This window comes from Cygnus atratus, chromosome 5 (genome assembly GCF_013377495.2).
Source record: "Cygnus atratus isolate AKBS03 ecotype Queensland, Australia chromosome 5, CAtr_DNAZoo_HiC_assembly, whole genome shotgun sequence".
NCBI classification, from domain to species: Eukaryota; Metazoa; Chordata; class Aves; order Anseriformes; family Anatidae; genus Cygnus; species Cygnus atratus.
The window spans coordinates 38,547,098-38,562,622 of record NC_066366.1 but is presented as its reverse complement, the minus strand read 5'-3'; the positions used below and the strand labels follow the sequence as shown (position 1 = coordinate 38,562,622).

Sequence of the window (15,525 nt, the reverse complement as noted above, 5' to 3'; positions counted from 1 at the left end):
GTAAGATACCAGGATATAGAATTACCCCACACTTCATGCATAACATCTGAGCAGATGTTAAATGTAGGCTTCAGAATAACAATTTAACAGCATGTTTTTCCTTCTATTGTGCAGGCTATGAAGGCTAGCAAATAAACTCAGTTCTACTCTTTGTCTTCTCTAAATCACTGAAAATTTAGAGATGAGTACAGTAACTGGTTACATCATTCCTAGCACCTCCTTTTCATTTTATTTTTCTTACAGTACCAAAAGGTGTATGTGTTTCTGAAGAAGTTGAATTTAAGGTAGGTCTTCCAGACACTTCTTTCCACAGGTTGATGCAGCCTGAATCAGAATTGTCTGAACTTATTGTCAACGCTTATGAAAAAAGCGGGATTAAAGTGTACATTATTTTATCCCTGCCAGCAGTCTAATGTGTTGCTGGAAATATTAATGAATAGGTAATGCTAGAGACCAGTAGCTTGCTTACTAAATGAGATCTTACCTGTGTTTTAGAGTCTAGAAGTCAGAATTGTGATTAAATACAAATTTTAAAACTCATTGGATGTTGTGAGATTAATTACTAGGTCAAACTGAGGAAAAATTGAAGTTTGAAGTTTATAAGATAACATAACTCATGTCATGTCATCAATGCACTTGAATATGTCAACCTCATGTTCATTTTATGATACTGAGAAGTGTCAGGTCTCAAGTCAGATCTGGAGGTATTCATTTCAGGAAGTTCTGCCAAAAGTAAATCCTGAGCATAATCATTCATGTTTGATAGTCCAGGGGACATATGTTTATTCTAGAACCCACCGATTTCTTGCTGTTGCCCATTTCCTCTCTGCTTTTTGTTATCTTTTCAGCCTGGGGCAGTGGTGCCTAAGAGCTCCTGCGAGGACTGTGTGTGCACAGATGAACAGGATGCTGTGACGCAAACCAACCGGATCCAGTGTGTTCCAGTGAAATGCCAAACCACCTGCCAGCAGGTCAGTGCCACGCACTCAGCCTCCCCCACCACAAACAATGGCTGTTGCGGGATGCATGGTAGAACCGTGGCAGTAAAACTGCTGCCTCGGTAAAAGATAGCAGGATATAATCTTCTGTTAGGTCCTCTTTAGGATGCTGGCCATTTTTGCTCTATCAATTTAAGAGGTCACCCTTTGAGAGATGCCCTGAAGGGAAGTGATTGCAAACCTGTTAGAGAGAAGTCTGACTGCTGAAAGATGATGTTTATGTTGTTCTGTTGGTGGTGTTTTCAGCTCCAAAATTAAGATGATAAGGAAACCACACTGTTGTTTGAGTTTCCAGGCACTGCTTGGTACTTGTGAGCTGACAGTCTGTGCACAAACTGCTCAGTCTATTACTGAATGCAAGCAAAGAACGGTTTCTGTTCCATTCTCACCCAGAAAAGGCTAGATCCACTACCAATCCTAAAAATTGCTAAAACCATTAACCTTTATCTTGAAGCAGGACAGATCCATGGAAAGACTGCGGGATACTTAAAACACAGGGAAGGAAATAACTGATGCTCTATCTTCATGTGTCTGACAGTGACAGTTCTAGTGAATAACCATATCAGACCAAGTGGTGGTAGTAGATTTTTAAGTAATCACCTGATGAATTAATTTATTTGTTCTAACTTGTGTGTTAGCACAAAGAAGAGCAGCAAATAGCAGGGTGTATATGGTAACTGAAGTGACCCAGAAGTAACTTCAATATGGGAAAGAAATCATCAGCTTTAATTGTCAGGCTTAAAGTGATTCCAACAGGTTTCTAACGGCAACAGAAATGAAACGAGAAGGCTGGCTCGTTTCCACTGCCACCTCCAGTGTGGCTTTGATCTGACAGTGTTTTGTGAACAGGACTGCAGGTAATATGGCTAAATGGTGACCTTATTCCCACAGGGTTTCCGCTACGTGGAACAGGAGGGTCGGTGCTGCAGCCAGTGCCAGCAAGTGGCTTGTGTGGCAAATTTTCCATTTGGCAATGTCACCATCGAGGTGAGTGCTCCTTTGCTCTGCATGGAAAGCTGAATTATCCAAAAGACCTCAACATCTTTTGAAATCAGTGTCATACATTTTGAAGCTGGGAAGACCTTTAGGAGATTTTAAAATGTCTATATTTCCAAAGTAAGCGTTAAGTTTTATATGGCTGCTCCTTGCTGTGTGCATCTTGCAGACTTGCAGACACTGCTGTGTTGAAAATTATGCATCTCTGGCAGGAATGGAAATCATGTCACCCTCTCTTCGTGACATGCAGCACGGGAAAGAATTTGTACGGGATGGTGACATTGCAAAACACTGCTCTTGCAGAGATATGTAAGCTGGCTTCACATTACACTGCTCTGATACTGGAAGAAATGTCATTTATCTTGCCCTGGAAATGCAAAGCTAAATAGTTTGAGCAAGCTGATATAGCTGTACTAACACTGGTTCTGAATTTGCTGGGGCAAAAATCGAAAGTGTCATAGCTGCTGCAGTGTAGTTCACCTTGGTAACACCCAGGTAATACACCACGTCTCCTCAGCATAGTGTTGTGTAGACGTGAACTGAACCTCAGGCTAGCTGTTTGCTTTTATTACAGCATGCTATTGCTGTGAACGGTTAATGCTGCCATCTCACCCAGTGGCTATTTTCTTATGTGCTATTTCTTCTTTGGTAGCTCCTGAGCTCTGCATCTTTTCTATTTCATCCTTTTGTTCCTTGATAAATCTTGCAAGCTGGCTTCTTCTGTGCCAATATATAATTTTTATGCTTCCACTTAAAAGGTGGTTACCACAAAGAAACTTTGCATTTATCCATTAACCTCTATTAGGAAGAGTATTTTCCTCTTTCATAGTTCTTACTTTTCTTCCATCTATTAAAAATCTTCAAAACCTGTAGAAGAATTTTTTCTTTTGCATATAAGCAGCGCTACAGGCTGGGAGATGAGTGGTTAGAAAGCTGCCTGACAGAGAAGGACCTGGGGGTATTGTTTGATAGTTGGCTGAACATGAGCCAGCAGTGTGCTCAGGTGGCCAAGAAGGCCAACAGCGTCCTGGCTTGTATAAGAAACAGTGTGGCCAGCAGGGCTAGGGAAGTGATTGTCCCCCCGTACTCAGGTCTGGTGAGGCCGCACCTCAAGTATTGTGTTCAGTTTTGGGCCCCTCACTACAAGAAGGACATGGAGGTACTTGAGAGTGTCCAGAGAACAGCAACGAAGCTGGTGAGGGGTCTGGAGAACAAGTCTTACGAGGAGCGGCTGAGGGAGCTGGGATTGTTCAGCCTGGAGAAGAGGAGGCTCAGGGGCGACCTTATCATGCTCTATACGTACCTTTAAAGGAGGCTGTGGCAAGGTGGGGGTTGGTCTATCCTCCCACATGCCCGGTGATAGGACGAGGGGGAATGGGCTAAAGTTGTGCCAGGGGAGGTTTAGGTTGGATATTAGGAAGAACTTCTTTACTGAAAGGGTTGTTAGGCATTGGAATAGGCTGCCTAGGGAAGTGGTTGAGTCACCATCCCTGGAGGTCTTTAAAAGACGTTTAGATGTAGAGCTTAGTGATATGGTTTAGTGGAGGACTTGTTAGTGTTAGGTCAGAGGTCGGACTAGATGATCTTGGAGGTCTCTTCCAACCTGCGAGATTCTATCCCACCTCTATTAACAGACCCATCTTCTGTACTTCGTAGTGTCTCTTAGCATTTCTGCTCCTATCTCTATGCTCATTCTGCAACCAGGACGTGGGTGAGCTCAGTAGATGTGAATTCCAGGATAATATGAACATCCCAGCCCCTCTGCTAGTTCATTGACTGTATTACTATTGCATTGTTCTATTTATATTGTTATATTATATTGCAATTTATTTGTCTGTTGTTTTTAGGTTGGACAAAGTTATAAAGCACCGTATGATAACTGTACTCAGTACATGTGCACTGAATCAGGGGGGCTGTTTTCCTTGACTAGTACAGTAAAGGTCTGCTTGCCATTTGAGGAATCAAACTGTGTCCCAGTAAGTATTTTAGCACCAGAAAAAAAAAAAAAAAAGCTGTCTGAAATGAGCCCTGCCAGTGCTCTGGGAGGCTTCTGTACTGTTTTGAATGAGTCATGTCAGTGTTTCTTGACCTTTCTGAGTTGGTCATCCTTGCGTGAAAGAAATGTGCTTTTTCAGCCCTGAATGGAATGTCCCATGGAGGTATAACAAAAGTTATACTTTCTAAGAAATCCACATATTTTACTTCTTGTGAAGTTAGACACTGGAACTTGAAATAGAGGAGCGCTGGGGCAATGGCACAGTGGGATTTTTCATTACTTAAGAAACACCAGTGTTACAAAATGCAATTGAACAAATGATGACCTAAAATGGACCTGTCGGGGAACCAATGAACGTAGTCTCTTCTACTATGGGGTGCATCGTTAAGCAAGTAAGTGGTAGATGAATGAGCAACGGGGAGCATTAGTGACAGGCTTTTCAGTGACCAGTGGTTTCCAGGAACTTCCAGAAAGGGCTTTGCAGGCTGTTCAATTCCAGGAGCAGGTGTCATTGTCTGGTTTTGGAGTTGGCTTTTGTGCTGGCTTCAGCTGGATCTACATCACATCAGGCATACATTACAGAACATTCCCCCTGGCTTATGAGTGGATATAGTTGTGAGAATATTCAGTCCCTACTGGATATTTTTAAAGCTGTTTTGTATACAACTGGTACACAAACAAGTCTGAAGAGGAATTAGTGTGTTGGTTAGAGATGAGGGTATGTATCTGAACCCTATGTGTTGCTACTAGCTGCCTTAGCAATATACGTACACTAGACTAGAGTATCTAAACTTCTCTGGTTCTTTGCTTCCTATATAGGGGACAGTTGACATGACTTCAGACGGCTGTTGTAAGACATGTGAGTGTGTTAAATCATTGATTCCCTACTAAAATACTGCTAGGTTCTCCACTACTTGTAGCCTTTCTTCTGCATGCACCAAGAACTTCGACAGACCAGAAGGCTCTGTCCATGTATCAGCAGAGCAGTTTTGTACCTTACAGCCAAGGCTCAAAAATTGCTTTGTTCTTCCAAGGGGGACACTAAAAAATTTTTCTTCTTTCTGCATTTTTAAAAGACTGAAATACTGTTAGTTTGAACTATGCTTCCAATGAGAGAATTTGTAGGAATTACGTTCTGTCTTTTTCCATTTGAAAGTTAAATGGGAAAAAAAAAGTTTTTTCTTCTATATCATCCAGCCAGAAACTGTAGGTTGTTACAGTCACAAATGTTAACAAATACCATTCGTAGCACTTAAAAACAAGAACAAAAACACCTTAATATCTCCTTTTGGTCTTAGTTCAGTAGTACCTTTACATGAACTTATACATGTCTTCATTTGAGCCAGTCCCTGAACAGAAAAGTATCTAGACAGGTGGGGAGTTGTTTTTGCTGAATTAGTGCCTATTTGCACTCTCCTTATTTATTTATTATTTGTGTGTGGTGTGTGTGTGTATTTGTTTTGTTATGCATTTAAACTACAAGAGGTTTCAGTAAGATGATCTGCTCTTGGCTTCCCAGCAGGTGTCTTTCAAAACTTCTTTGCTCCCCAGTCTGAAGAAGTGTAACAGAAATATTTTCCCACACAGGTGTTGACCTGCCACATAAATGCAAACGCAGTGTGAAAGAGCAGTATATTGTTCACAACAACTGTAAGTCTGCTGCTCCGGTCCCAATGCCCTTCTGCGAAGGGACATGCAGTACCTATTCTGTGTAAGTAGGAAACTTTTCTCTGTCCTCACCTGTGTCTGGTCTTCCTGGGTTCTTGTTTAAAAGGACCTGATTGGGAAACTGGGTGTGAGAACAGCAGCAGTTGTCAATGTGATGAAATGCCTTTAGTGTGATGGGAATGCTTTATCTTAGGATAATAGGTCCCTCTGCAAAGAGACCATCTAAATGTATTGCCTTCCTGTCCTTATGTGTATTTACGAACAGCTCTGGGGGTTGATGGAGTTTCTTCCTGCTCTTTGGTCTCTGCGTGAATTGTTCGTTTCTGTGTTGTCAGAATGTCCTTAATCCAAAACCCACCAAATTTATTGGGATTTTCCTCACTGATCTCAGAGGATCTGGCTCTGCTTAGCTAGTAGCATCCTGAGGAAAGACCATTATGAATAAGCAGAAAAACAAATAGGAAATCTTGTTTTTTCTTCATTAGTTGTACCCCTATTTGGAGGAGCGAATACAGATCACATAGGAAGAAAACAGATGATGGACTCATGTGCAAATCTCATTTCTATAGGTATTCCTTTGAGGCCAATGAAATGGAACACAAATGCATTTGCTGCCATGAAAAAAGGAGTCACACAGTGAAGGTGGATCTGGTGTGCTCTGAGCATAAGACAGTTGAATTCACATATGTGCATGTAGATGAATGTGGATGTATGGAAACCAAATGCCCAAAGAGGAGAACGTGAGACAAAGGAGACATTTCAGCTCCCATTTAATGCTTCCCTAGCAAGTGAGTAGTTTAGAAAGCAGCTGTGACTAACCTTGAAGTGACCATACTTCTCTCCTGTGCTTTTTTCCTTCTGGTATTATATGCAGTTATGGAAATTAGCTGAGGATTTTGCTCTAAATGTTTGTAGAATAAACTGCATTTCAAAGAGGACTTGTTTTCTTGTTTCAGTGATGCTGCTAAAGGGGCAAGGAGGTTAATTTCTTTAATCCCATATTGGTGTATAAACCAAGGTTATTACAAGGCACTCCAGAGACAGACGATGCCTTTCAAAAGTCCTTCCTGATGGAAGTGTGTATTATAAAACCATAACTACGTGCTTCAACTCATTTCCCTCAGAAGGGAAACAGCAATTGCTTCCACAGGTGTGGTTCAGTCAGAGAGGCAGGACTCAGCTCAGGGGCACCTTGTTCTTCTCCCCAGTGGTTCTACACCTACTTCTGCTGACAATCTGGGTCACTGGAGCAAAGCAAGATTCTTTTCTCCTTCTGTGCTGTAAGCACTACAGCAGGAGTGTAAAAATGTGCCTTAAATGCGTGCTAGAAAACGAACGTATTCACACCCTTATAGTGAGTCTTTATCACTGGTGGGTTTTGTAATTTACCAAGATCAAACTTGGAGCTGTGTGTCTCGTGAGAGACTGATGTTCAGATCCACATCTTGTTACGTGACTATGATTTATGTCACAAACAATTAACTCCCAGCTAGCATGTTCAATGGGACATAGTGTTTGTGACAGTATCTTATGTGGACAGGGGTCGAAAAAGCTCAGCAATACCTTCAGAGTATGCAGGGAAGACAGATGTTTTTGCTGCTTGAACAACTTGGTCTTTTTGTGACCTGAATGGGAACTAAGGGCTGTGAGTGCAGTGTCCTACAACCTGCCAAGTAGAGACTTTGGGGAAATGTTTTAGAGGGAATACTTTTGAACTGATAGAGTAGCTATTAAGTGTGCTAACCTTTAGCTTTCCATTGTAAAATGCTGCAGCTATTGAGTTCCAAGTAGTCTGTCATTTAATTCTTTTTCATAATAAATCATTGTAGTTGATGTCAGGTTACTTACACATGTACTGTTTCATTAGGGTATTACTGATCTTAAAATTGCTGGAATCCTTGACTTTGAATAGGCATAGGAGTTGAAAGATATACGTTATTCTTCACTCGTATCTGATAGGCCCATGCTTATTGGGTCATCACTGTGATGCAGTAGCACAGCCCCTATTGTGTTTCTGTGGAGCTCAGCTCATTTTAATATATCAGTTCTCCAGCCCCTTTCTGGAATAGTTTGTCTCAGCCTAGACTGGTGTGTAAGAGCCCTTGTGAAGGTATCAGTTCCTCAGCACTGGGTATTTTGAGATCCAGGATAGGCAGCTTAGACAGCTGAAGACAGAGGAGGTGAATATCATCCTTTGTTTTTATTTTATTTATTTAAAAATAATAAAAGAGAGACTGAGTGTTCCTAACAATTACAGTGGGAGTAAGCAGTTGCAATGGGAACAGTGAAGTGCAGAAATCTTTGGGAAACATGGGGAATAAAATTCAACACGATGTTTGTGCTGTTGATGAATTACAACTAACTCTCCCATTCCCAGCCTCTGCCCTGGTCACTGGACCAGTTTGCTTGATTACAAATGATAGGAATCCCAAATAATTCAGATAACTGTCAGTGTAATGCAACTCCCGTGGAAGGCGTGTGTTGCAATTGTTTGACATTGAGGCTCACGTACAAATTTCACATTAGCTCAGAAAATATTCTTACTGATACAAATCAAGTGCATGCCTGATTTTGCAATGCAAAGAGCAGCAGCAAGAAAGGACATTCGTTCCTTTCCTCCTTGCCTTTCCCTGAGGGGGAAGAAATCATTCTTGAGTGCTTTCGTCATCAGAAGAGTAAACAGGCTCTTAAGTAGTCGGATACAAACTCCAGTAAACCCTGCAAATCAATCATTCTCAATAGGATGGCTTAGCTAGAATACTAGTGGAAATCTTTTCCATATCTGCTTTGTCTTCAGGTGGGAGAAGGGCAATAAAACATGATCTAATCTTATGAGGTACACTTAATAGTCCACTCTACTGTGTTTTTACTGGTGATGAGACTTTATGCGGAATTTGAGAATGGAATTGATTTGAAGGTATACTTTTCTGTTCATTTTTGGCATGCATTTTGCTTTACAGGTAGGTGAAATTATTTTAGCTTAGAGCTGGAACCAACAGCTTATTCCCATCTACAGACGGCTGTTGATCATGTGAAACCCAACGTTCCCCTTCTCCACTCCTGATTATGCCTGATTCTTCATTTACTCAGTCTGGTATCTAACCACCCTGTGCTGTACTATTTCTAGCTCCAGTGGCCAGGTGTTGAACTGAATGTGTTCATCTTCTGTTCATAGATGCAGAGTCCTAGTGAGACGAGATGCAGCCAGCAAGACAAAGTCGCTTTAATGCAAACTTTCAGCTTCCTCAGCCCATAGACAGTCAATGGGTCAAATACAATCAGTGGGTTAAATGTTGTTTTATTCCTGTGATCACTCAACTTGGGCATGATCCTGCTGGAGCTGCTGTGTGGTTGTTTCTCATGTGTGCTTGCTCTAACGCTCATCTGTAGCCCCAGGGCATCTCTTCCAGCTAGTGACCAGTCTGAACGTCAAACACTTTCCTGGCATAACACAAGAAAAATCACTGGCATTGCTCCAAGTACTGTTTCTTTCCTTCTGTGTGAATTCTTTGCACCAGCATCCACTTACTAGGGTAGCCCCAGGAGGACCAGCCTTCAGATGAGCCAGTCAGGCCGGGGCTCAACTGGTTTCAGCTTGTAGCCATTCTGTTCTTATCATGAGATGATGGTACTCCATATGCTGAGCAGTTCTGAGAAAACACACCAAGAAGAACTGCCCCATATTACTAAAATAAATATTTACCAGAGATACTGTGCTGTGTCAGGTAAACAAGTCTGAAGACACATTATCATGTCACTGGTGTGCACTGAGCTGGGTTGCTATTACAACATGAGCTCTGACTTACTTGCCTATTAGTTTATGGCTTGGAAAGCTCAATTCCCAATACTACTTTGACGTAGTTTGGCTAAATTTTTGTTGGGCTTTTGTTAATGATTATTGGTGTTTGCAAAGAGGAGAATGTTAGAAGTTTGCTCTGAATTTTTATTTGGGGAGAGAGACTGTCCTTTTGTCCTTTTCCACACTTTTTCTTAGAGTGGATCCCCTGGCTGTGGAATCAGACCTCTAGCTTTATCTGCAGTGTGCTGTACCAATATCAATCTATTCTGGTATCTACAATCTTGAGTTGAAAACAAAGTCTATGAACTGTACATGCCCTCTAATACAGAAGGGATTGTTTAAAAGAATGCAGCACCTATTTTGTTTCAGTGTGCTAGCTTAACAATTAGAATGAGAAAGTTGCAATGTGAAGGTGGAAAAATTTGTCTAAGTATCACTCGGGAAAGTTACATAATTAGTAATGAGCCAGAAAAGAAAATAATGTGACAAATAAGAGATTATCTTGCAGGTAAGGGGAAGACCAAGCATTGGGTGGTCTGAGAGCTGTGACACTTCTACAAGTTTGTGTGCTCATATACACGTTCTTGGCCTTGTTTATATTTCCTTTCTGATCCCAGATAAGGATAAGGGTAGGGCCCTGTTTCTTTTATGCAGTCGTAATATTTCAGTTCATAAAACGTTTTGCATGAGTATATAACGTGTCATTTACAAACCTGAAGGGGTACACTTGCTTCTGTCAGGCATCCCAAACATCCTTTACAAGAGAAAGTGTGACAATATGCCAAAGACACCAAGACAAAAGTATCGGTTGTGAAAATCTTTCTGGTTTTTACACTTCAAAGGATCTGATTATTCAATATCTTTAGGGCAACAATGGGTTTTAAGTCTCAGTTTACATTGTAGAAGGCCATTCTCACATCCATTTAATTCTTTGACAACACCAATTCCTATCTTAGGAAAGTAACACCACTGAGGGTGTGCCCAGGCAACTGGCTTAGTGTCAAAGTAGGCCAAGGTTTGATCATGAAACTACAACGTTCTAATTTTTTACACACTTTATTTTTTTCTAGATGTGAAGGCCCACTTTTCGTCAGTAGCCTCTAGGACAGTTTAATGATTTTTTTTTAATTCAAAGGGAATCTGGCTAGTGGCTTCCTGTACATTTAGGCTGAGCTCTCTGTTTATGGATTATATTATTTCACTCAGCTTGCTTTCTGTGAAGGTGTGTTTTAAAAATATACTTCTTGTAGGAAAGGAAATTATTTAATTACTGATCCTCCTGAAATTAAAATCCAGTGAAGTCTCCCATTGATATGACTGGGTAGAAGAAAGATGGGGTAGCTATACTTTAGTTCATCCCATCTACCTTCAGGCAAAATAAATATGAATCAAAACTGGGACTTGAAGCACTGTGAACTTTCAGTATATACTGAAAATAGATATGCGCTTCACCTAAGAGCTCAACTGTCTTCTGGACTGATTCCTACCTAACCCTCTTGACTTCATGGGCAGACTAAGGTAAGTACAGACCTACCTTGTCCAAATTCTCTAAAGCAATGTAAGAAGTTGATCCCCAGTGCCAATTTTATATATTCCGAATGAGAAGTGCCAGAAATTTGCCTCAAATTCTGCAAACCCTATGCCCTGCCTCGAACAGCTCAACCATCTTCAGGACTTTTAGTGAAAGATTCTTTCACCCTGATGTTTAACAAGAATGATGCTGAGAACAGCTTCATTATTTTCAGTATGTTCTTTGGGGTGGGCACCATCTCACTTACCTTTAACATTTGTAGTGCTTGCTTTTACTGCCTTAAAAAAAAAAAAAAAAAGAAAAAGAAAAAAAGAGTGGTCCATATTATCTAACCTCATTCTCAGCCTTGTCACAGAGTGAGTGATGTTTTGAACTACTCCCCCAGTGCCTCTTAGCATTACTTCTGCAAATCAAAAAGAGCTTAAAATGGGGCTAACTTGACAGACAGGGATTTTGCTTCCACTCCTGTGTTTTGTGTCAGTTAGATCCAGCTTAAATTTCTGAAGGTCAGTGAAGAAGTCCATCAACCCTCTTGTGTTCCAGCTCTGAAGCATTTTTTTTCCAAGTCACTACCTTTCCCTACACTGCTGTTCTAAGACAGCCACAAGGCAAGTCCTTTGCCGCACCTTTACAGCTTCTTGTCTTCACTCCTCTGTGTATCCAGATATTTTTCTGTATTAACCTATTGATTTCCTGTAATATCCTATAACCCTGGCTAAAAAACAGAGTTTAATCTGACCCTCAGTGAGCATTGTTCTACAAACAAAAGGTTAGCCTAGTGCTATGTAGCCATGCCAGTAAATCATTACTAACACTGCTGCTTTATGGTCTGAAATTATCTTTTCCCCTAGATCAGTTTCTCTCAAGGGCTGCAGCAGATACCTTTACTTCCCCAAGTACTCCAACTTACTTCTAGCTCTACCAGTTGCAAGTTCCAATTTCTGTTTGCTTTTGATGATGTTCTCTAGCTTTTTCAGATTTTCAGATGCAATCATTTCAGGCTAAGGCACAGAATGTTTTTCTGGGTGTGTGGTATGTCCTATAAATCCAGTTTTCTTTAGTGTTACCCCAGGAAAATTTTCAGGAACTGCTACATTCATCACACCCTTCCTCAGTAAGTAGACTTGTCAATCCTTCAAAGAATTTATGTAGTCTTTAACACTTCTTCTGTATGGTGAAGTGCCCATCTAAAGACCACTTACCCAAGAACCAGATCAGCCCTGTGGTATCACTGTGGGTGTGTTCTTCTTCATTGCCAAATGAATGGGGTTGGACATTTTCCTGAAGACATCTGTGCATTTCCAGTAACAAGTTGTTCATTGGGTGACATTTGTGCAGCCTGTGTTGTGCTGCTTAGACTAGCTTATAATAATACACCTTTAAGCCTTCCTAAACTGAAAAGCAGTTTCAGGCACATTCTCACCCTTCATCTACACTTTCATAATTGGATGATTAGGTATTCAATTACTGGTCATACAAAGATTTCTGGCAGAAACAGGAGAACTATTAATTCACCTTTCCCTCCCTCAAGCTCACTGAGTGGAAAACAGCTGAAGAAAAAAATAAAAAGTAAAGTTTTTCCCAGAGGTCTCATATTTTGCTTTCAGAGCTCAAGAGAGTGCTCAACTTGTCCGATGTGTTTTTAATAATAACTAATGAATTAAGTAGCTTGCAGTTGATGGTGATTTTTTCACTTCAGAGTAAGACTCAGTGCAAGTAGTTTCTTTGCATCATGGACATGAGTATCGTTGAATCACAGAATCTGAGAGCATTGTCCAAACACTTCTTGAGCTCTGGCAGGCTCAGTGCTATGACCACTGCCCTGAGGAGCCTGTTCCGGTCCCTAACCACACTCTCATTGAAGAATCTTTTTCTGCTATCCAGCCTGAACCTCACCTGTTGCAGCTTTGTGCCATTCCCTTGGGTCCTGTCACTGGTTACCAGAGAGATCAGTGGTATTACCACTGTCTTAGATCAACCTAGCTGATATTTATCCTGGGATATCATGACACTTATGACAACAAAATAGTCTGTTCTCCAAAAATCCTAATGAAATAAGTCATTATTTTATTTGATGAATAGTCCCACATCACTCTGTAACGTCTTTCTTGCTGCTACATACTGGGGGGTTCCAAAATATAGTTGCATTTCCCTGGTACTGAATCCCTTTGAATTCTCCAGTTTCTAATATCTCTGGACCTGATTCTCTTCCTAGCTTCTAGCATATAAATCTGGGATAATTCAGGAACGTTTATATGTATATATAAAGCAGCATTTTTTAGAGGATTAAAAACAAACTACATTCTTAGTTTTTATTTCCCTTGTGAAATGTTCTACCTTGCACAAGAAAGATTCTCTTAACAAAACAATAACAAAGTTTTTAATTTCCACTAGAAAAGATGAATACTTTGTACATGGAACACTTTAAAAACTGGAAGCTCCAACTATTTGAACAAAATAGTCTGTCAATAATGCATGCAAAGGATTATTAGTAATTAAGAACTGTTTCTCCTTGTTCCTGCAGTCAAAACAACAGAGCGAACATTGAAATATGTAATCTTTGTTGCTAATGGGTCCTGACTGGACTAGCAGGTCCTGCTTCATCTGCACAGCTTGCTTTGAAGGAAATACAAATTCATTATGTGTTCAGTCCACACTATAGCTGGAAATGGCTCAGTACCGTCTTTTAGAGGGAAATGTAAGCCTGTACCAGCAGAATCTCAGAATGAGGAAAGTCCTTTCTCTCTCTGAGCCTGTCATTTGGTACGAGCTGACGTGGAAAGCAGTGTTATGATGTGACAGAAACATGGTGTGACAAGATCCCCAGCCAGTTCACTGAAGTGGAATGTTTTTAAAGCAAAAAGGGCTCTCCCATGCCAAAAAAATACCAGATACTTCCAGTCTAGACCCACTAGAGTACGAAATAATAATTTTCAAGAGGGTGGCTCCCAGAAGAGGAACTGCAGAGCCATTGGGCCATGCTGATTTTCAAAGGTTGGATTAAATAGGTCCCCTTTCAGCTGTGTTGGTGAAGAGTGGGTCCTTTCCCCCAGGTCCCTGCTGTGGTTGCCAGGTCTCCTCAGGGTCCCTGGGAAGCCGCCTTCTCACCTTTCACCTCTGAAGTCTGGCTTTTGGTCGGCTCCTGGCTGCAGAAGGCCCCTGCTCCTCTTCTCCCTACCTGCACTCCCATTGCAGGCTCATCCCATATCTCTCACACCCACTCTAGCTGCGTTTGCCCTCCCAAATCTTCTCTCAGCTAAGCCTGTACCGTTACTGTCAGGGAAGGAATTATCTCCCCATCCTGGAGAGGGTCCGCTCCAGCCTGCAACAAGTATCCTTCACTACAGAGACACACTAGCAGAGTGTGCAACAAACAGAACCTATTTTCACCAAACCGAAAATCAGTAATGGTTACTTTGGAGCTTTTATTTTGAATCAACACAAAGACTGGTGCTTGGCCTGGCAGTACTCTGCATCCCTGTTAGGCAGAGGAAACCATTTCAGTGCCTCTCACCATCCCCAAACCTCCCTTCTTGCTTTTTCTCCACACCAAGGCATGCCATTGTTTGCAGCTGATTAGCTTGCAGCTGGTGTCAGTCTTTTTGCAGAGTCACACCTCAGTCTTTTGTCCCACAAAACATTAGTAACCATGAGTTGTATTCATTTCTAGTATTAAAATTTTTAATGCACAATTGCATCATGGAAACAGAGCCCCCTTGGCAATCTGTCTTTGTCCTTCAATGGCATTGTTACTCCTGAGCTCACCACTAGTCCTCAGCAAGGCATCTTGTTCGGTTGATTTTACACAAATCCTGGCACTGTGTCAGGAAACAACCTTGATCTGAACCATTTGCAGTATTTTTAAATGTGACAAACAGCCAAGGTGAAAAAAATTCCAGAAGTGATTTTTTAAAAACCTGTTTGACTTAGATTAGATTATTATATTGCTATATTCATAATATTATTTGTATTCTGGCTCTTAAATTGTACCAGGAGGATTGTTGGCATTCCAGAAATTAAACTTTGTAAATTGCCAGTTCATTCATTCTGGTATTCTCTCCTTTACAAAATCAAGAGGCCACATCTATAACAACACACTTAACAGAGCAAATTAAAAGCCATAAGTTTTTATTACACTTACAAGAAGTACCAAGATGCATTCTTATGTTTTGATAGAGGAACAGATAGAACTGCATCCATGGAAGTGAAATTTTAAGAAAAGAAGATATAATTTGACCATGTGTCAGTCCCAAGTAAACATTTTTGTGATTTACTGGAAATTAGTTTTGGATTTAAGGGAAACATGGAGGAAAAAAATCTTTTTAAATCAGTCCTGAAGACAAAGCGCTTGAAGACCTTCCATTTCATTTAATATCATAATATTTAGAGTGATGGGAATTTTATTTGCAGTCATTATAGATACACTAAAATATTCTTAAATACTTTTTCATTCTTTTAGATATAATTTCTGACTTCCTACTAGATTTTTTTTTCCTTCTGCTTGCACCAGGGTCTAATGAAGTCACATTACTAATGG

The 15,525-nt window shown here is 40.8% G+C and overlaps 1 protein-coding gene across 2 annotated transcripts in view; it reads left to right on the top strand.

Moving 5' to 3' along the window:
- The window catches only part of LOC118244836 (mucin-5B), a 72,797-nt gene that overhangs the window by 36,102 nt on the left and 21,170 nt on the right, over nt 1-15,525 (top strand). Inside the window, exons 41-47 of one of the 2 annotated variants that reach the window (XM_035540118.1) lie at nt 244-284; nt 849-971; nt 1,890-1,985; nt 3,842-3,970; nt 4,810-4,849; nt 5,578-5,701; nt 6,228-6,446. In XM_035540118.1, coding sequence (XP_035396011.1) covers nt 244-284; nt 849-971; nt 1,890-1,985; nt 3,842-3,970; nt 4,810-4,849; nt 5,578-5,701; nt 6,228-6,402 — 728 coding nt within the window. In that variant the 3' untranslated portion in view covers nt 6,403-6,446. Of the gene's footprint in view, nt 1-243; nt 285-848; nt 972-1,889; nt 1,986-3,841; nt 3,971-4,809; nt 4,850-5,577; nt 5,702-6,227; nt 6,563-15,525 lie in introns of those variants that run through there. The other variant, XM_035540117.2, reaches the window with a different exon arrangement.